Genomic DNA, 22345 nt, shown 5'->3' with positions numbered 1-22345 from the left:
TGGCATTGAAGTGAAAGGTTAGACAGACAGTATATACAGATATCCATAAATTGTAGTTATGCAATGCATTCGAGTGGTATACCATGGAATATCCCACAAGTAACTTGTATTTTCTTGGTCTACGCAAGAGCCTTTACGTGAGTGTGTATACCAAGAAAATACAAGTGACAAGTGGGACATCCCATGGTATACCATGAGAGAGCATTGCATAACTATTTTATACTATGCCATAGAAAATACAATGGCCAACACAATCGATCCAACATGCATGCAGCTCACATTGGGAAGGTTGGACGTGATACTGATGAGCATACAACGGCCTTCCCATATTCTAATTTGCTGTATTTTCGATGGCATGGTATAAAAGAAGGATATTATAACATTCTTGTGAAGACATGTTTTGGCTTATTTTTAGGAATGTTACACATTTCATGATATTTTACTCCTGAACCAAAATCTGGTTTCACAATATTCCGTATAAAGATTCTCAGTGTAATCTTCTTCTTCTCTGAAAATGTCCCAAACATGTTTTCTGTTGTTTTGCTGGACTTCAATAGATGCCCATTATTTTATGTTGCATTTGCATGTACTACTTTGTACTGAATTGTAATGACCATTGTGCCTGGGTTAACTTGCAATGAATAAGCAGTTAATTATTGTCTACGTACATGACTGCCTTATTCTCTGTCTTTAAAATTAATGGCCGGTTCCACACTCTAGAAGGTTTTGTTCTGCCAATTAGAAAACATTCTCTTGATCTGCTAATCCATTCCCAGATTCTGTTCTTAAACACCAAATGGCACTGTGTTTGCCTTCAACTTCCTGCACTTGGTTTTTCATCATCTTCTTCAACTGAATCAGATGGTCCATCATCCATATTTTGCAAGCCTTCAGCAACAGCTTGCTCTCGTTTCCTTCTTTTCCTTGCATAACTTGCTTTTCTTTTCTTGATCTTGGCAATTGCTTGACCAGCAGCACTCTCTTTTCCATTGTAAAGAAAATCAAGTTTCTGTTTTAGGAGTTCTCTAGCAATCACTCTATTTCTTGCAAGGGACCGACTCTCATGGCACTTAAATGGAAAATTAATAGTCATTAACTAATGATTGCAAACTCTAAACAAAACAGGCTGAAAATGTTCCGGATCATGTGTCCTAAAGGGTTTTGTGGTTGAGTGTCGATTGATACCCTTTATTGAGATCCTCAAATGACATCTCGATCGACACTCAATCGACATCTTGATTGACACTCAGTCAACACTAGATTGATACTCCATCAACATCTTGATTGACACTCGTTAACACTTGATCGACAGTGAGTTGGTTGATGTTTGGGAGAGTGTCAACCAACTCATGTATTAATCGACACTCTATGGCGTGTCTGTGAAAATTAGGTGACTCTTGACCGACAGTCCACTGAGATGTCAATCAAGTGTTGACCGAGTATCAATGGAGACATCGATCAAGTGTTGATTGAGATGTTGATCAAGTGTCGAATGAGGGTTGATCAAGGGTGTTGATCGATACTTGACCACAGATGCCTTTAGTATACATGATCCTACTTTCAAGGGTTTTTGAGAGTCCATAAAAAAGATATGGAAGCAGTAAAGTAAAGTTAGAATTCTACTTGGTGACTGGTTACCCAAAGCAACTCAGTTTTGTACTTAACTACATATAAAGAAATTAAAGTGTCATGTTCCTTAACTCCAGTTTCTGTACCATGAAGCAACTAAAGTATTTCTGGATGTTAGTTTGCCATGGCATTACAATGTCATAGTAATTCTTCTTGGACAATTCTGTCCAATGGGAAAGGTGCAATAAGGTTTACCCTATGTAAAGCACCAACCTGTGAGACAAGGCCAGACCACAACAACGGGAACTATGTGCCCTAGTCTTTTTGACAAGTGTGGGTTCTTTAATGCCCCCTGCTAACCATGTAACACTGAAGATGCAGGAGACGGGGCCTATGGTTTATAGTTTTTGTCTGAGAAGACTTGAATGTCTGACCATTTGCAGATGTAATTACCTTCCCCACCTCTCCACCATTTATTGCCAGTACCCATTTATTGAAACAACTGGATGGAGAGACTGAGGGTAAATGAACTGGATCACTGTTGCTTCGACAGTCTGTTCTTAGACATAATGAAGTTGAAAGCCTGGGCAAGGTAACTTTACATTGACAGGCACCTGATCATTTCATGTTCAATGTTCCTGTTTTTTTTTTTTTTAATTATATTCATTGATCCTACTTTTCGTAATCCTCGCAATTAATTTAAATTGTTCATAATGTTCCAACAGAAACCCTAGTAAAAGGCCTTCATCCTTCCTCTTGAACCTTTGCTCCAAACTCAACCCCACCCCTGGCCTCCTCTACAGAGTCTACATAAAAATCGCCCATTAACCATTAAATATCATGCAGTTAACCCCTGAGAGGTATTTCGTCTCACAAGTAAGCTCATTTCAGAAAGCTTCATTTTAAGAAAGCACTTCCGAAGTTACCTTAATCACGATACCAGTGGGTTTATGAATGAGTTGAACACAGTTGCTACTTTTGTTGACTTTCTGTCCGCCTGGTCCCCAGCCTCTAATGAAATTCTCTTCCATGTCGTCTTCGTTAAGATACACCTCGTGGTACAACCGAACGAAATCAACTGCAGCTAGCGCTCGCTGCGATCTCGAGCTAAACAAGGAGCTAGTCATCACAAAATGCCCATTTCTAGGTAATAAAGATGGCGCGATTGTGTTTAGACCATTCCACAAGCGTGCAGCTAAAGGAAACATCTCATTCTATATTGTACATTACGGAAATTCAACAAAAAATCGCTCTAGATCGGCAAAGATCGCCGACCATTTTGGAGTGTGTCTTTTTCGCGGGAACGCGGGAGATTCAACTTGGTCAGCTGTCAGCTGTAATCTTATGTAGCATGCGCATTCCTCTCTGCAAAACATCGAGATGGCTGCCGTCTGCAAGAGGTTTGAGTCATCAATGATTTGCTTTCTAAGCGAAGTCTTATGGTCGAGTGATGTATATTATTTTGCAAGGGGCCCACAAAAAACTCTAGAGTGCGTGAAAAGGCCTATTTCAAAGGTAAACGGGGACAGTGGGGAGGATGTGTTGGCCAGACTGACCCAGTGTCATCTTCCCAAACAAGGAAAGACTACCGTAAGGATTCGTAGAGTAGATTCTCTAGTTTTAGGATACTTTCTACTCTAGATCAAAGTCCAGTTTGCACCAGAACACAGAACTGCATTTTTCAGGTGAGGTCATACAGGAGGAATCGAACGTTTTCAGAATCCTGTTAGCTTATAATTATCGACGTCATTTCATGAACACGTAGTAGGTTTACGTCAATAATGGGTTCGTTTCCTTTTGCTATGCAGAAAGACAGGATCGTCTTTGCCTGAGAAGAGTCGCTAAAGGTTTGCGATGTTAAGCTTATTTCTCGCCGAGTTTCTCGATTATCTTTAAACTAAATCAAGCGTTGAAAAGAAGTTCAGTGAAAGGAACTGACTTGCCGTGGAAGACAGTTTAAAGGATCCGAGTTGTGGTTTACATTTAATTTTGAAACAGTGGAGTAGTACTTCAAGCATTGAAGTCTAGCAGTCTTCCAAAAACAGTTTGGAAATTTTTGCAAAGAAATTGGATTCACCAGCTGATAAGCCAAAGTAGAAAGCCCTTACGACAAAGAGCAACAAGCAGGGCCAGAAAAATTGTGCAGTAAAAATTAATCATATTAATTTGGTTTTAACAAGGACTCTGGACATCAACAAAAATTAGAACTTCGACCCACTTATTCAGAAGTGGCCTTCAATGTGATGCAAAGTTCCAAGTTTAAAAATGATGTGTCAAAAAAAGAAGAGCAGTTACCGCAGCTAGATTCTGATGGGAGTGGATCCGTAGTCTCCTTACCATCATCTTTATCAGATGATGGCAGATACCCTAGGATTCAAGGTCAAGGTTTTCACTCTGAGGGTGCAGGTCTGCCAATAAGCGAGGTGGATTCAGCTGAAGAAATAGGTTTCCAGAAAGAAGCAGGCAGCAAATCTAATGATGTTGCAACTCGGCAAAATGTGGGAAAACTTCAGCAGAAATTGCATGCACAGCCAACTCAAAACACTTTAGATGAGATTATAAGTACATTGAAAAATCAGAATGATATGAAGAATCCATCAAGTCCTGGAATGTCCTTGCCTGTGCACAATGATTTACCTGTAGGAATCAAAACTTTCAGTGGTACTATAGGATGGAATTCCTCTCCCTTACAAATGAGGTGAGTGGAGAGTTTTATCTCGACTATGTCAGTTGTACCACACTTTGCAGCTGACTCATTAAGTGCTGGTGGCTATTCTGAGCTGTGTTTTTCAATGTTAAGCTTTCGTTTGATATTTCACAATTCATCATCATAATATTATTATTTATTGGGTTTTTTACAATGCTTTGGTATGTGGTTCCATGAAATATCGATACCTCTGGCTCCTATGGAAGACTTCCCATCCCTTAGGGAATTCCAGTGAAGCTTCCTACTTTTCTGTGTAACTCTTGGCATTAGAACCTCACCCTTTCCCCTCCCCTAAGGATGTGTCTGAAAAAATGATCTTTCTTGGGGTGGGTATGGGAATTTGCTAGGACAGCACATTCCTATTGGTCAGTAAGATGGTCAAGTGCAAATCCTTGCAAAATATACCGTACTGAAGTAAAAGCTCAACAGATTTCTTTCCTTCACAATGTCAGTTTTCACCAGTTCATAGACGGTTCTAGTGGTAGTAATTATACCCACTTTCAGTGCTATGTGCATAGGCGACATCTTTTGAGATGCCATCTTTTGACATGCTATGTAACCTGGTATATATCAAAAACTTCTTAATGGTGGAACTTGAATTTTAGTGATGAAATATGGATTTATTTGACATCAAGAAGTCATTCTGGGAGAAAAAAATTGACTGTTTTGAATGTGTACACTTTGTGATTATTAAAAGTGCTAGCAGCCAATTTCTACCAGAAGTCACTATTTAGAGCCAATCGACTACACTAAAATCATTTGAATTATCCGTAAATCAGGAAACAGGCAAAGTCCACAATCGTCTTCGCCCATTTGAGGTCAGTAATTATCATTTATTTGCCATTTGTTCTGCTAATGACTGGACAGTTTCAAAATGGTCTGTCAGCTACTTAGCTTGTGGAAAGATGGCATGTCTAAAGATGTCTCCTATATACTTAACACTAGAAGTGGGTGTAATCTTCAGGGAGCTTTGCTTATACATTACAATATACTTTATTGCTCAAGTCTACTTTTTCTGATGACAATGTAACTGTTTTGTAATTTCTAGTGGACATCAAAAGTTTAATGAGAAGCACAGTAGGCAACTCAAGGATATAACAAGTTATTTTGAAACTGAAGTAGAAAAGATCTGTGAACAACTCAGCAGTGTCGGAAGTAGCCTAAAAGCCCTTCAAGATGCTCTACCAGTAAGAATGCTTGAAGCAGCCAACCATAAATTAGAGGCTAGATGTAATGTTCTAGAACAAGTTTGTGAGCAGATGAAAAACAAATCAGCAAGGCTGGAACAAGCAAATCATGAACTTGACAGCAACTGCGGACAGCTAAGACAAATTAACCAGGATCTTGAGGCGCGCTGTCTATATCTGGAACAGGTAGCCAATGCCAACGAAAGTGAGAAATCTCATTTGCATGAAAATGTCAAAGATCTTGAAGCTAAAGTTCTGGTATTTGCTGAGAGTAGCGAGAAAGCTCTATCAGCTCGTAAACAGCTTGAGGAACTTAAGCAGCAAACTGCAGCTAGAAACCAACAATTAGAAGAGTCAGTATCAGTTCTAGAACAAAGATACAAGTCTTGTGTTGGAGATAATCAGAAGCTAGAGGCACAGATTGCACAGTATCAAAAGGCTCTTGAGGAAAGCAAAAAGTAAGTTAGAGAGAGATTCGATTTTATTATTAGCATAGCGTCAATTTTATACAGAGTATTCTATTCTGATTTTTGGCATCGGCCCATCTTTAGAACATACATGTAGTTAGATTATTGTTTACTTGACTGAAAAACCAGCTTTGTAAACGGAGCTAAGATAGCAAAGTCATTTATTAGATGACTTTATATTGTAATTTCCTTTTGTTTGTTGTACTGTATACTGAACAAGTTAATGACTGGTCAAACAGGAAAACCAGTTAATCTTGTTTCCCTTGAATCTTTGTCTCCAGGGCTGTGCTCTAGATGCAACCAGGTGCCATAGGTGACTAACTTTCACCTTTGGGTGACTAGGAAAAAAACTTACTTTTTTCATATAAGCTTACTGAGTGCTGGGCACCAAAGATTTCATGGCTGTGAATTAATGAACCTTTGGACTCCTCGTAGTCTTTCTTAGACCACAGCCTGGCTTGTGACTCCCTCGGCTCAGCCTTGGAAAGCATCGAGATTCTGAAGAAACTGAATTAATTGTTTCCCTTGGGACAAGTTATTGATATTGTCAAAATATCGGTATTGAATCTTTGAAATTTGGATGAGTGTAGAATGTGAGGGATTAGTGTCAGTTGGTATTTATTATTTTATTAAAATCAAAACAAATTGGTTAATTTGTAGGAGAATTGGAGATTTTGAAGAAGTTATGGCAACATCCAAAAGAGAAAAGGTAAGTCCTCTTAGTGTAAGTTGATATTTATCTTTGAGATTATTTTGTTTCTGGTTTTGAATTTCGGTCAACATGTTTGATTTTTATTCCCTTTGTCTGAAAATATGTTAAAGAATATGAGAAAGAGAAAAAATAAAAGTCAAACAACTTCCCTAGTTGGATGGTCGAAGCAATGTTTTTAATCTATTTCTTTTTGGATCGAGTACCTATGCAAGTCTTAATATTTTCTATTAATTGGCTAAATATTTATACATCAAGGAAACCTTAGCTGTGAAGCTTGAGTCACAGAACAAGGGAAACATTCAACTTAAACAGAAATATGATGAGTTGAAGGCCACGAGTATAGCGAAGGATGAGTTGATCGCCAGGCTGGAGAATGAGATGAGGGAACAGTTGGTATTTGTGGACAAAACAATCAAGGTAGTGTGTAGTAAACTTAAACTTAAGGGCCCATTAACCGATTTATGCGCGCGCTCGCGCGTATTGCTAAGGAGGTGAAATTTCACTTCCGGTTACTTACGTCAGCCTGAGCGAAGAAAATAAAAATAACTCAATAACTTCCAAATTCGCTCACATGTTAGATGTTTTTCTTTGTGTTTCACAAAATGCAAAGTAAAAAAAGTACAAGCGAAGACAAAATAAAAGACAGACAGAAAAACAAGAGCAATAGAAAGAGAAAAACTAACTCTGTGTGGCTTTGTTTGATCTTACCGAAGTGTGCTGGTAGTGTCAATTGCGCACGCGCTGATAGGGTAACTTCCAGTATAAATCGGGCGCACTTCCGGTTTCTTTAAATGCTAAAGGAAACACCTTAAATCCGGCCTTTTTTGGCGGATTTCGATTAAAGCCAACGTTGGAAACATAGCTATGCATTCCGTTTTCGAAATCATGCTTTTTTCAGAAAATTACAAAATTTTTAATATTTTGAAATTCTCTCAAAATCTGACCTTTTGGAAATGAAACAAAATCTATGCATAGCGTATTGAGGATTTAAATTAAAAAATTTAACCAATGAAAAAGATTCCGATAAAGTAATTTGCCTGGGAGCCTTTGCGTTTTTTCAGTATTAGTCACATGACCATGGGCGTGGCCTGATGACGTCATCAGTAGTGTTGCTGACCATGAAAAAGTTAAAACTCATGAAAATAACTCTGAACTAACTAAAAATGACGAGGTTATATGAGAATAAATTTTCCCTAGCAACGGCTCGAAAAGATCGGTTAATGGGCCCTTAAGGTCATTTGTGTGGAGACATGGTGGCCTCATGGTTAGTGCGCTCAATTCCAGAGCGGTTGGTCTGGGTTCGAGCCCTGGCTTGGGACATTCAATCAATCAATCAGTCTTTATTTATAGAGGGTAACACCTAATAGTTACACAACAAATAAACTTGTGGCCCTTTTAAATATACGGATATACAATATACATTGTGTTTTGTACTTGGGCAAGACACTTCACGAAATCGGCCATAATGGACTAGCATCCCATCCAGGGGGAAGTAGAGAGTATTACTCCGGGTTGCTTCATGCTACAGAAACAGGGATAAGCTATGGCCTAATGGGCCTCTTGGCTCATATGCAGACGTTACCTTTTTAAGATAATTTGCACACATTGACGCAGTTTCAGAATAGCCAACAAAAATACAATGAGTCCAAAAATCATTCCTTAATAGTTATGCAGTCAGGTGTGGATCCATGCCATTTCCATCGTTTTTTTTTTTAAATTGGCCACATTTTTCGGAATGACTTGGAAACCCAGGAAAGGGCACTTGAGGGAGAGCATGACCCCAGAGCCCTCCTCTCCCCAGAAGCTTGTGCCTTTGGCACTTGTTGTTTTGGAAATCAGTCACCATTTGCTCTTGATCCATGCCTTGCAAATTTTCATAGCAGAAGATCATTCTGGTGACTCTACATTGCAAAAATAATTCTGGGTTACTTGCAGGAAAAGGCAGAAGCTGAAGGGAACAGTAAACGAGATAAGGAGCTCCTTCAAAGGGTGAGAATTTTCATGGCTAAGTTAGTGCACTAGCAGTTTTTTTGAACAGAGTATAGCATATGACCATCACCTCTGTATTACTACGTCTACTCATTCTTGCACTTTGTTAATAACTTAATAGCCAAACTATGTTTCAGACTTCGCTTCTATGGAAGATCAATATTAATTTTTATGAAACTTGACCTAAAATTTGACTTTTGATTGAATTAATGATCAGTGTTGCCCATGTTGTGCAAAGCATGTGAGATTTTGAGGTTGCCTTAATTCCTTGTTCGTGTCTTATGGATCGGGTCCCAGTTGTTTGAAAGATGGATAATGCTATCCACCAGATAAATCACTATCCAGTGGATAAGTGTTAACAAAACAAACCACGCTATCCACTGGATAGTGATTTATCTGATGGATAGCATTATCCACCTTTCGAATATGATAACTTACATTGAAGGCTGAAATATAAACTCTAAGACTTCAACATTTTAAGAACAGAGTGCGCTTAGGCACAAATGTTTCTGAGTCATGACTAAGGCAACCAGAGGTCCAAATCTGGGTACAACCAGACTGAAAAACTGTTCCCTTCTTTGATGTGCAGCACTGTACGGTTTTAAAATCATGGGTGACAAATTGTAAAATGCTAACATATGAGCTTTCGAACTCATTGGTATGGAGTAGTAGGACTTCAAAACAAAAACATCAAATTCTGACTGTGATCTCCATGGTTTCAAAAAATTTTGGTAAGTCCCAAATGTCATGTGCATTACTACTATCAAGATTATTAGAATTACAGGCATGCTGCCTAGTATTAATTATAATACGTGTTGTTCTTACTATTTGTTTTTTTCACCAGATGTTGGTGGAATATGATGTGTTAGCCAGGGATCACCAGGATGCTAATGTGAGTTTTATTATTTTAGTTAGCTTTTGTCAGTAGTGACAAGTGTTATTTATTTATTTTTATTGTGACTGGAAAGAGAGGAGGCAAGGCAAAATGGTCATATAAATATATAGATTTAGGCTAGCCGAAAAGCGTAGCTCCTGGGCCAGGTTGTTCAGAGCTCGATTAAGCCAACCCAGGAAAAGGTAAAATTTTAATTTGAGTTTTGTAACTTTGCGATGAGGTTTTCTGTATATAGTTTGGCCTTCTGTTTTGAGTTTTAATAATCACCATATACACAAACCAAAGCAGCAAAAGACATTTGTATAGAAGAAAAAGTTATAATTCGGTTAACTTTTAATCCTGGGTTAGCGTTAACCGGCTTCCGAACAATCCTGCCCTGTTTTCAACAAGTTAACCTGACATGAGCCCGCGATCCAATCGAAAACCAGACCTTGGTCAGCGGTCAACTTCAAAAAACCATGTGACCTTGATGAGCTGTAAACTTGAGCCCACGATATGGTCATGTGATACTGGTCAGCAGATACCTTGTTTTGACAGGTGTCAATTGATCATAACATGGATGTCCAATATCAAAGAAGTACCTACTCAGTAAACCAAGGCTGCATGTCTCTGTCAACCTATTATTTGGAGTATCGCTGCCATGTTGTGTGACTCTGTCGTTGTCGCTGTCGCTGTCGTGCGTACGTGCCCATGAGCAATACTGCTAGCTGTGATAACCATGAGAAAATCAACTCATGGGTTTCCTTTTCTTTCCTATATGAGTATGGGGCTCCGCTTGGCAGGCTGCCGGAGCTCCACTATTAGGTGCTGGATTTGAAATCTGCTGGTCTCCTTGGTTTTGTTCTTGGTATTCCCAAGTTAATCTCCCGAGATCAGCCATGCCATGTAAATAAGCCAGCTGAGGAAAAAAAATACACTGTATCAAATGCCATTTAGCTCAAGTGCTAAGATAGTAGATAATTTTTGTTGATTTGTGACATATTGTTGATTTGTTTTTGCAGAAAGCTTCCAAGGCTATACATGATAAGCTTGAGTTGTCGCAAAGTGAAATGTCAAGCCTCAGAGAGTGAGCCTACAATGCATTAATGAGCCTATGATATAATTATATTTAAAGTAAAATTTCTTGTAAGGGAGGAAGTTATAAATAGAAAAATTTTATGGAGAAGGGGTCTTCTAGGCTAAAATATTTTTAAGTTTGTAGACAGATCTAGGGGTAAGCCTTCAAGAGGGAGGGTGTTACCTACAGGATCTTGCTGCCTCTGTAAAATCATAGATGATAGTCTTCCCTTTAATTCTTTTTTTCTGCAGGACCATTTCCAAACTTGTTTCCAGAAATAAAATGTTAGAACAGTCTGCAAAAGAAGATCTCATCCAAGATAATAGGTTAGTGTAGATCTGTATCTTCAATTTGCGTGATCTTTTTGCTTCCAAGTACATTTTGAGCCAGTATTATGCATTAGCAGGGAATCTTACCAGCAGTAATATACAAAAAATACTGATGATGTGATAGAGCTGTTGTTGACAAATACATGATCTAAGGTTCTACCTCCTGGAGATGGCATTCCTGGAAATTTGAGCAAGGGTGTGTGGCACTCTATTCCAGACCAAAATATGTTAACTGACTCTTTTTCAGACCTGGCCCAAAGTTCATCATCTTAGTTTAGACTCACCCTCTATAATCAGTGCTCTATTTCACACACTCCTATATTTCTCAGGTTACCCATGAACTTCTTCTGTTTGAGTAAATGTTTGGCAATTGGCATCAAATGCATAATATTACCAGCAATCAAATTGCACATTTCAAGAGATAGATTACAGAAAACAGTTCCTTTTAAAAATCACCACCTAATGTGCGGTTACTGAAAATGCCAAAATGTACTTGGAGATCTATAAATTACAGACTGCGCCTTAAAAATAGGGAGGTTTTCACTCAACAGCATTGCAACCTGTTCGCATTAGCGTTGGTTTTCATTACTGGGCGAAGTGACTTGTGCCACTTTTCATCCAATCAGATGTACACTTGCCCACATTTTCCCATGCTTCACGTCAGCTACCTGTATTTACTTTGAGTTTTGATTGGTTCATTGGATTGTCTGTGTCCTGTGTGATTGGAAAAGTTGATTACTTTGGTTTTGGTTTTAGGGCACTGTAATGTTGTGGTGTTTAAAATTAATTTTGTGTACTGCCATGTATATGTATGTATGTGTTTTAAAGCTGATAACAATTGATCTTTATGATATACATTGTACTTTTGATAAAAACACAGCAGTACAGAACAGCCCACCAGTAAAAACAAGCCATTCACTGGTCGAAAAACATGGGACCAATCCACTCCAGTTAAAAAACAAGGTTACCAGCCTCAATATCAGTCTGTGCCTTGTAAGGTGGTGGAGTCTGGGAGAGACACTCTGAGCTCTGAGGTAGCAAGCTGTCAACAGCCTGACAGTACACTAGCTGCACCCAGGAGGTGGTTGTCTTCTGCCGCACCAGGAGCACCAGATGTGACAAAAGCATTGACATCATCAGGAAGGAGACAGGATTTGTTAGCCAGTGGGTAAGTTGACCACAGAATGGCTAATGATCATGCAAGCGTGAGTGAGAAAATGTTAGTTTCTCCCCGTACCTCAAAGAAATTCAAAACACCTTTTTTACAGGAACCTTGTTAACGTGTATAAATTGAGGTTGGGTTGTCTGAAATTTACCCAAACTGGATATTTTGTATTTTCTCTTTTCATTTTTGATCTAGCTCTAAGGCATCACTCAGTCAATTTCAGTAGTGCCCATTGCCCTCCACCCCCAGCTAACCCCATGGCATTAGCTTTTTTCTTAAAAAAAAGAAAAAGAAAAAAGAATACCAAATTCACTGGGTTGGGGACAAATAAGTGGGTCAAATGCTCTTGGGAAAGCAAAAAAAGAAGGTGAATGCCCTGCCCTCAGAAAATCATCTGGAAAATAGCACTGCTCAAAACTTCATAATTCATTATGAAAAGATGTCTACCAACATACTCAGTAACAACATGGATTTGTAATGTCTTTCATTGATTTCCTGGTCACATTAATGGCACGCCTCTGAAATTCCATATCGTGCATTTACAGAATTAATTCATCAGAAAAGTAGAACATAATTTAGTCTTAGTCTGGCCTTGGTTTGAAAACATGGTGTTCTTTTATCAAACAAATTAAACTTGTAAAAGAACGTAAACCCACAGATGGCTAAGACTAGTAAATGCTGGTAGTGATTTTGATGGCGTTGCTTTTATGAACAACTTGTCACAAGAAAGGGTTTTATTCAAAATTAAGGGGGGAGGATTTGGTGCGAATATGAGCGAAGTGTCCCAACTAATCAAACGTCATAGTAACAACAAGGATCATGGCTCATAGTAAGTGTGTTTCACTTTTCTCTGTTCAAGTGCTGCCAAGACCTCAACACCAGTCAGTCAAGGGAAATGGAACCAGGGAAAAACTCTTGAGACCAAGGGCAGCCCAGACCAGGGCCAACTAGGCACTTACAGCACACCAACAGGAATGGTTGTTAAGAAAACAGATCTCATGACCAGGTTAGGACATTTTGCCCCTTTACGTTTATCGTATAGGGGAAGGGGGTTCCCTGAAGAGATGCCCTGCTCTCTTTCGAGACCATTTTGTATATCAATGAAGTGGACCAAACTATCACTAATCAATTAATTTGGTATTTAATGGTGCTGCTGAGTCATTGGAATAAATCGCAGGACTCAAAAGCTATCAACATAAGGACAGTCATTGTGCTTTGTGTGAGGCTTGCGTGAGGCAATTAAGCCTTTTGGCAGTTCAGTTTGACTTAGGTAAGCTAAGCAAATCAAGAAAGATTCTAACGATATTACTTTTCATGCCCTTATAATCAAGACCTTATTAATTGTGTGAAATAAAAGCAGGTAGATAGCAAATATACAGCAAACTTTTCATTAATATCAGAAATGAGGTTACGTTAGAATATGGAAAATTTCTTGTTTTACAGAAAATTTCTGAGCCAGCTTGATCGATTCTTTTTACCCAGAAAGAGGAAAAACTTTTGGTTTGATTCCATAGAACAAGCGGTCCGAAATTATTTGTACAAATTATAGAACTGAGTAGATGGAAACCAAATCAACCATAAAGTTAGTTTATTTGAAAGAAGTCATTTGAAAAGCCGTTCGTTCTAAAGCCAATTACCTAAACAGTTGATTTTGTGTTTCAATTTGGAAGATATGTTGCGTTTGAAATGTTTTGACGTGTCTATAAGAAACACCGAGAATACGGCATAACAAAATCTCTGAATTTAATGATATTAAACATGAAATAAGTTCTACAGTCGCTAAGCGGAATAAATGTAAACAAGAGCTATTTTACGTTGCTGATCACCCTCCCTCCCCCCCCCCCCCCCCGCCTAACCAACGAACCAAGGAAATCACAACTTCTAATGAACAACTTCTAGATCAAAATTGCTCTAACCTGGCTTCACCGCACCTGGCCTAGCCTCTAGTTAGGGCAGCTGCTGAGATAAGGATCTATAAAGGAGTGACAATCGAGAGGCTTGGTTAGCGCTTTATGGCAATACTCTAAACAACATGAAATAAAAGCCAAGCTCTACAATGAAGGGTTTGATATTTGATCAGTTTCAACCCCATTAAATCTCAGATGTCAAAATCCTGTCGATAAGTTTTTGTTTTTTTTCTGTGTTGTAGCAAATTCGAATCAGGTGTTTGGGATTCCCTTTATCTGGCATGCAACTGCTTCGTACCTCATGGTATGACGTAAGCCATGTTATGAGGTTTAGAAATGGACCTCAAATTCATTCACTCACTCACTCCATTCTGTTAGACAATAGAGGTTTTGCACGGCAGCCATGTTGCATGGCGGGAACAATAGATTCTTTTTCCTATGGGAAAAAATGTTCTTTCTGATGCAAAACATTTTCCTTGTTCCTGCCATGCAACATGGCTGCCGTGCAAAACCTCCATTGATCAAATGCGTTTCCCAGCACCTCCCCTCCTAGGTTTCAGTGCAAATAATATTGAGGGGGTAGGACAGGCGGAATTTCACAGAAACACATTACAGGGGGCAACCGAAGGAGGCCAACGAGAGCACTAAAAATAGATACATAATACCATGAGGTAGCTCTAAGGAGCCTTTGATTAATCTTGAAGGTTTGATGTCGTGTTCGAAGACAGCAAGTCTGGTGAGGAGATGATCCGTACACACACGGGAAGAACACGGCGCCTTTACGGCGAACCTGCACAAACAGAAGCGAGCTTTGTAACGGCAAACGATGACTCTGCTAGTGGTATTCGTGACTCAACGTTTAGTGCAGTGCGAGACGGAAAAGATGGAAGGCTGTTGGCTGTAGATGACTGGGAGAGTAGTCGAACTGAACCGAAAAAATCGAAGCCAAAACAAAGTGGTTAGTCGTTTTTATATTGGTACTCATTATATTACAGCAGGAACCATCATTCAGTTCTGAGGTTCACTTAATTTTGAAAAGCAAATGTTAAAGAAAACATTTTTCGATTGAGAATTTGGCACGGCAAAGACAGACAGTCAGTGCCAAGCGCGGGAAAACATGTAACCAATGGTTCAATGCAAATAATACTAATACTAATAATAATAATAATAATAATAATAATAATAATAATAATAATAATAATAATAATAATAATAATAATAATGGCATTTCGGGCAGTATATCCACAGGGTGGCTCTTCGCCTGCCCGATGCTAACTAAATTTACAATTGTAAAAAGATTAAAAGATATCTAAGAATTTATATCTATATGTAAACGAGATAAAATTGTGTTTTAAGATATGCTAAAATAAATAGCGGGAAAAAGCTGACCGTGCCGGCCAAGTGCGGGAAAGCACGTAACCAGTGCCAAGCGCGGGAAAACATGTAACCAGTTCCAAGCGAGAGAAGTACGGTGAAACACGCGTTAGGTCACGGTTGATTTTGGTTTGCTTCTGATTGGTTTAAAAAGCAGCGTGTTAACTCTCATTGGATAGAGCGCGCACGTCTCTTTTTCAAGCAATTACAGAGTTAATCAAATGCGCCGCTGATATGACGCTTATACTGACTAAAAAAGAAACTTTTTTATTTTGGTAATATCCACAGCAATGTACAACGTCGCTGAGAAGGACTTCGGTGCTAAAGGTGGTCAGGTAATCCTACTAATGAAAGTTAAACTTTAAATTCTATTTGCATTTGGAACTGACCGCTGGCATTACGCTTTTGGCTTGAGTAAGTTTTGAGCCCGACAGGCCCACTGATCAGGTCTAGATAATGGCGAAATTCGAAGGTAAAATACAAATTCATTTTTTTACATGGTGTTTTCCTCGGGGTTGCCGTCCCCGTTGCTGAAGCCGTTTCGTATACCTTCCCTCCAAGACATCAAATTTCTCTACGACTTCACACAAAATACGAAATATGCTGTGAAAATCCTCCACAAAAGGACAAATAATTTCTTGCTTACTGTTACTATAACTTTCCCTGCTCTCACATGATCGATGGAAGATCATTTTCCTTAACGATGCTACTTTGAAAATTGTACGGTCGAAGTGAAATTCAGACGGCTTAACAAACGCAGCTGGGTTTAGCAGGCCCTCAATGAGTTTTTAGAGTTAAGGGTTCCTGATTATATTGTGTGTGGAATTATTTTGTAGCCGGTCAACAAGAACAGGGAAGAGGAAACTGATCAACACGGTATCCTGCTCATGGAAAGGAAACTTTCAATACTCAATGAAGAAAGAAAATGGGTAAAGGAGCCTGATTGCGAGTGCTTTTTGTTAAGGAGCTACGTCACGGTTTGCACATCTTGAAAAGTTTAGCCCAAATTTTTGAAGTGCGAAGTTTGTAATCCGTGTCAATCTTCTCCATCCTTAACCATCCTTGTTTCTTTATTGTTTATTATTATATACCTCTTTAGTGTTTTTTATCTAAGTAAACTATTATTTTGAAATTGTGCTCCTTTTAGAAGTACAATACGTCATTATAATTTTTCCCCTCCACAGTACATGGTAAGATTGTTAACTTTTTGTGTCTCTGAGAAGTGAGCTTTCACAAGGAAAATAATGAGAAAATGTTTTCTGAAGTCACTGTTCAAATGGAGGGAACTTCAAGAGACGGTCAACAATTGATGAGGACATTTGTTAACGAAAATTAAACTTTAGCAGTTCTTTTGACTTTGCACGATTTCTATTTTTTGTTACCTTACACCTCTTTTTTCCCCTTGCTATTGCAGCTTGAATCTACTCTGAGCCGAATTCCAAGTGGACAAAAAATGTCGAAACGGTCAAAAGAGGACAAGGTATTGAAGAAATTAAGTTCGTAATGATCACTTCGTTCCCAGGGTCTCTCATCTTATCGTTCTCCCGGAGAGAGGAGGGCGGAAAAATCAGAGACCCTGGGAACGAGGTTGCGCAGTGACGATATGCCCGTCAGCCGGGAACACCCTTAAATGGACATTTTTGAAGATTTTGGTTTTAAAGCCCTATTCAAACTTCTTGGGAGTATTCTTTCTCTTTGGAAATGCCTATTAATCAAATCCCGGGTAAATTTGCTGTTTTCAGTCTATTTTGTTTAGAAATGCCTTAAAAAACACCCTCTGACTCACAGGTAATCGTCTATGTGATATACGTCCGTGTAATCCCGGTTTTTCAAACCCGCCTGACCGCACGACACTTACACCAGTTCAAATCGCGGACCTCCTGGATTTCGTATTAAGATCTACGTACTTCCAGTACAACGAATCGATTTACGAACAACGAGACGGCGCAGCCATGGGGAGTCCTGTATCAGCGGTTATTGCTAATCTCTACACGGAGATATTTGAAGAACAAGCAATAGAGTCCGCACCTTGCAAGCCTAAGATCTGGAAACGCTACGTAGATGATACTTTCACCATCCTGGATCGGGACAGAGTTGACGAGTTCCTGCAACACCTAAACAGTCAACAACCATCAATCCGTTTCACCATGGAGATGGAGAATAACAGCAAGATCGCCTTTCTCGACACGTCAGTTTATAGAGAACCTGATGGCCGCCTTACCACCAGTGTCTACAGGAAACCAACACATACTGATCAGTACCTAGCGTATGATTCACACCACCCTCAGTCAGTAAAGCGCGGTATTGTGAAGTGTCTGTACGACCGGGCTAAACGTCTCGTGACCAAACCATCAGTAATCGCTGGAGAGAAGAAACATCTGTCATCTGTACTTGTTTCTAACGGATATCCGTCCTCGTTTGTACAGAAGATCACAAAGGCACGAACAACCCCAAGAAGAGAGCCCGTCGCGGAATTTAAATCCACCGCCGTTTTACCTTATGTCCAAGGAGTTTCGGAGTCTCTCCGCCGCTGCCTAGAACAGCAAGGCATTCGCACCGTCTTCAAGTCCGACACGACACTTCGGTCACACTTAGTGCGACCAAAGGACACCGTCAACCCGGCTAAACAAGATGGTGTTGTCTACAGGATTCCCTGTGAGTGCGGCAAAGTCTACATCGAGGAAACAGGGAGATCTATGCAGGAGAGGATCAAAGAACACGACAGTGATATACGACTCGCCCGTACCCAGACCTCCGCCGTTTCTGAACACACCCACGAGACCGGCGACTATCCTATCTGGAATGAGGTCAAATTTATTGATCGAGATCCTCACTGGTACACACGTAGGATCAAGGAAGCTATTCACATAAGACTTCACCCTAATAACATCAACAGGGATAGTGGAATTGAAATTCCTGAAGCATGGATGCCCACGATCAAAATACACAACAACAGGAGAACGGTACAGCAGCGGACCACTGAGGGAACAGCTACTCGTCGGAACAATGGAACAATAGGAGGATCGAAATACACCAATCACAGCCGACCTTTGTGATGTAAATGATACCGTGCAAACAGTCGACCTTATCTCCTGAAGAAGACTAGCAGTAAGCAGTCGAAACGTCGCGATCTACATCTAAAGTGACTACATCGTGTGACAAGCGATAATACATTTTATTATTGCATCTACCACGATGAACAACAACCACCTTTTCCTCGTCACGAAAATTGTTTCGAAAGTACGAGCATTCGAAAAATTGCGGATAAATTTGCTGCTAAATTTCTGCCAATGCGGAAAAAAATTATCCTAATAACGAGGCTCGAAAAACCGGGATTCCCTGATTCATTGTGTTCTGATGGCTGTCCTTCTTATGATAATGATAGTGATAGTGATAGTGATAGTGATAGTGATAGTGATAGTGATAGTGATAGTGATAGTGATAGTGATAGTGATAGTGATAGTGATAGTGATAGTGATAGTGATAGTGATAGTGATAGTGATAGTGATAGTGATAGTGATAGTGATAGTGATAGTGATAGTGATAGTGATAGTGATAGTGATAGTGATAGTGATAGTGATAGTGATAGTGATAGTGATAGTGATAGTGATAGTGATAGTGATAGTGATAGTGATAGTGATAGTGATAGTGATAGTGATAGTGATAATGATATATCAAAATATTTTTTAGCGCGAAATCCTCTAATTGTCCATGGCGCTTTACATTAAAGGTTATTAAAAAGCTAAAAGAAAGGGGGTTGAAGGGGAAAAAAATAATAGACAGGAATAGATTTAGTTAAAATTCTAAGATATTTAAACATACTTATCATCTAAAAATTTAAAGAGTTAAAAAGCTTGTTTAAAACTGTCGATTGAAGAACTAGATCTTAGTTCGAGTGCGATCGATATTCATAGTCCTGGTGCTGCCACAGCAAACGTTCTCTCGTCATAAGTCTTTAGTCTCGCTTTCGAGGTTGCCAGAAGGTGTTGTTCTTCTACCCCCTCCCACCCTCTCCCCCTACCTCTCCCCCTCCCTCTCCCTCCCCTCCATACAAAATGTTGCAAATTTTACCTCGCGATATCGTAACATATTAGAGTCCGCATCCAATGACACGCTTCATTTAACATCATGGAAAGTGTCCATCATTGCACCATGATAACAAAGACTCAAACAGTCAAGTGTTTCAATTGCTAATTCTGTCATACTTTGTTGTGAAATGAAGTCATGAAGCTTGAATTATGATCGGAATATTTGTTTTACTGTGATGTATGATGAAAGGGACATTTAGATCGCACTATAAGCTCTTCCGTGCATTTCTGTGCCTGGAGTGTAGATGGCGCTGATAGCAAAGGAATTCTTTGTCAAAAATTAAATTATGACGCCCACTACGTGACCCTAAATGAAAGATGTGTTCCCTTCCTTCCCTTCTGTTTCTTATCTGTTCACATCCTCCAGCTGGATTATGGAATAAATTACTCCATTTGTGATTTGGAAGTATGTAATGTTTAGAAAAAAAAATCACTTCTGCAATAGACCAAAATTCAGCCTAAAAACAATAGACCTCAGTACGAGGCGCTGGGGAATAACTAGACAGTTTGTGGGGTTTATTCCCCAGAACCTCGTGCTGAGGTCTGTTGTGTTAGGCTGAATTTTAACATATCGAAATTGGCCTATTCTTCACCGCTGGACGGGCCTGTCAGCCGAATAGGAACACACACGAAGGTCGACAGGAATTTCGCGCAAATTTTTTATCTCAATTGAACAAAAGAACTCGCAAAACAATGCCCTACCGGAAGTCAAGGGCAAAGCATGGCTGTGTTGGATAACTTGAAGAATAACCATTTGTGAACAGACGACGGTGCAAAAACGCTCTGGGGGTGATTCAAAACTTTAAAGCAGGGCCGAAATTTCCAGAATATTGTAGCAGTATTAAGGCGCATATTACATCCATATTTTGATAATGGTGTAGACTGTAGGGAACGCACGCTTTAGAAGCGAGCTGTCCTGCTATTTCTTAACTGTCTGCTTGATCTGAGCGAATGGTTAGGTGCGAGTGTCCCGCGAATGATCCCCGCGTCGCCCACGATACTCGCGGTGAGTCGCGCGCTATTGTTGCGTTCTCCGCCCAGGAATATTCAACCTGCCAACAGCGTGCGCAAAGTGGTTTCTGTGATAAATTGTACAACTTCGTCCCGTAACCTTCTGTTTCCCTTTTCCTCGCCAGGCATATCTTGAAAACCGGCTCCAAGAGGTGTTAAAGGACATTGGAGTGGTTAGGAATCACCTCAGAAAACGTACTCCGCTCTGAGACATTTTACCGTTGCCGGAACGGTTTCTTCAGTTGTGTAATTTAAAATACTGTACGCTTCTTTCAGCATGTAGATGGAGCGACACTTCGTTATTTATTTCAATTTTTATTTCTTTATATTTTCGGAAGAATGTTTTGTATTCAGAACTTTCGAAAGAAGTTAAATCCTTATCCATATCAAACAGGGTTTAAATTTGAAGCTACAATTTCGTACCAGCTTATGGTTACAGTTGTGTTTAACTAGAAACTATGCTGATTTTTGTTTAATTTTTTTTTTTTCTCGCGAATGAAGTTTTGACGAAAATTCCTGTCCTAGAAGGTTTCGATTGTAAGTTTGAACGTGTTGAAGTGTTTTTGGAATGCATCATTCAAGAACAACAGAGGGCCGCCACAAACACAAGTTTACAATGACGAGTAAAAGTTTCGACGATTTTGGCCAAACAAATTGTTATCTTCGATTGTTTTTCACAGTAAACTTATGATTACTTCAGTTTTGAGATAAGGAAAATAAACCGATATGAAATGCTCACTTTTATTGTCATTTCAGTATAAGATACTTTCAACGAAAGTGAACTGCTAGTTTAGAGTTGGGGTAGGCATGCGGCTGTGGGGGGTGGGGGGGGGGGGTTGTGGACAGGCAAGGGTAAGCGAACACAATCACGTGTTTCCCTTGTCTAACATGCTCTTTTAGCACCATTTGCTAATTTCTGTGTTTGTTTTAAATATATACACGTAGCGTCGGACGAGTGCGAGATACAATATACATACCCTAGTTTGCGTGGTTTTCCATTTCTATTTCTCATGTGAGCCGCGTGGCGGGGAAAACGAAGCGAAGAACCGGAGCTGAGCAAACTGCAATCACGGTGCCTCAGTGGCAGAAAGAAGGTTGTTAATTAAATGGAAACCCCTGGGACCAGTAGACATACATAATTGCTCTCTTATTCTTCTTTTTTCCCTAACATATTCTACCATTTTCACGGCGAAATGTGCGAATTCACTGATCAGGGATAAGTCTCAAGGCAGAGCGGTCATGTTATGAAGGTAAAAATCCCGGTACATAGCGGAGAAGGGTTTTTTGTACAATTTTAACCACCTAACATTGGTCACTGTTGTTTGGTCGCGGCTTGTCCTGTAAACCGAAAAGTTTTTGTGTTATTGAAATCTGTTTGAGCGTTATTATAATGAAGACAATGAAAGACAGAACTTAAAAGTGACATTCATATCACGCTCTCACATGGTGGCATTGTTCAAACGTGTTGGAAAAAATTAATTTTAATAACGTGGCCAACAATTCTTGAATGTGTGAACATCTGCGAAACACAGCTGCCGCTTGAATAAAGAACGGAAGCTGAAAACTTGTTGGGAAGAATTTTCATCGGAAGCGCTACAATTTCCAACGCAGCCTGAAAATGTGGCCATCAAAATCGGCAAGATTACGCACAAAATCGAACAAAAGTCAAGGTTTCGAAAATCTCAATGTCAATCTTGTTCTTTTTTCTTGAGAATTATATTTCTGTTATGGGTATGGTCAAATCACACATCAAATTCTGCAAGTTTTTCGAGTACGTGAAATGGCACATCGCGCCCTGGAAATTGGCGGGAAATATCTGTCACGCCTTCGGGTTGCGATCATGACCTGGTTTGTGTAAGAGAATTTTATGTCTTTGAAGGTTTCGAAT

At 39.6% G+C, this 22345-nt stretch overlaps 2 protein-coding genes across 4 annotated transcripts; one reads left to right on the top strand and one right to left on the bottom strand.

The window, feature by feature from the left end:
• Window positions 1-67: 67 nt before the first annotated feature.
• LOC145463221 (mitochondrial translation release factor in rescue-like) lies at window positions 68-2861 on the bottom strand. Its single transcript, XM_081446957.1, has 2 exons — window positions 2496-2861; window positions 68-1069 (listed from the first exon to the last, which is right to left on the bottom strand). Exons 1-2 carry the CDS (start codon window positions 2775-2777, stop codon window positions 815-817), a joined length of 537 nt encoding a protein of 178 aa, XP_081303083.1. The 5' UTR covers window positions 2778-2861; the 3' UTR covers window positions 68-814.
• Window positions 2862-2865: 4 nt separating this feature from the next.
• Window positions 2866-21199, top strand: LOC145463213 (uncharacterized). Of its 3 annotated transcripts, none has more exons than XM_081446945.1 (16): window positions 2866-3159; window positions 3750-4267; window positions 5325-5921; window positions 6591-6639; window positions 6898-7059; window positions 8578-8631; window positions 9476-9523; window positions 10528-10592; window positions 10835-10909; window positions 11796-12080; window positions 12937-13083; window positions 14689-14942; window positions 15647-15693; window positions 16195-16287; window positions 16773-16838; window positions 20583-21199. In XM_081446945.1, the coding sequence occupies exons 1-16, from the start codon at window positions 2950-2952 to the stop codon at window positions 20664-20666; spliced, it is 2754 nt and encodes a 917-aa protein (XP_081303071.1). In that variant the 5' UTR covers window positions 2866-2949; the 3' UTR covers window positions 20667-21199. The 3 variants fall into 3 exon arrangements, with proteins under 3 accessions (XP_081303071.1, XP_081303070.1, XP_081303072.1); XM_081446944.1 differs by having other exon boundaries at window positions 11793-12080; XM_081446946.1 differs by having other exon boundaries at window positions 3066-3254; window positions 11793-12080.
• The last annotated feature ends 1146 nt before the right edge of the window (window positions 21200-22345 follow it).

This window comes from Orbicella franksi, chromosome 12 (assembly GCF_964199315.1).
Source record: "Orbicella franksi chromosome 12, jaOrbFran1.1, whole genome shotgun sequence".
NCBI lineage: Eukaryota > Metazoa > Cnidaria > Anthozoa > Scleractinia > Merulinidae > Orbicella > Orbicella franksi.
This window is presented reverse-complemented; position numbering and strand designations above follow the sequence as displayed.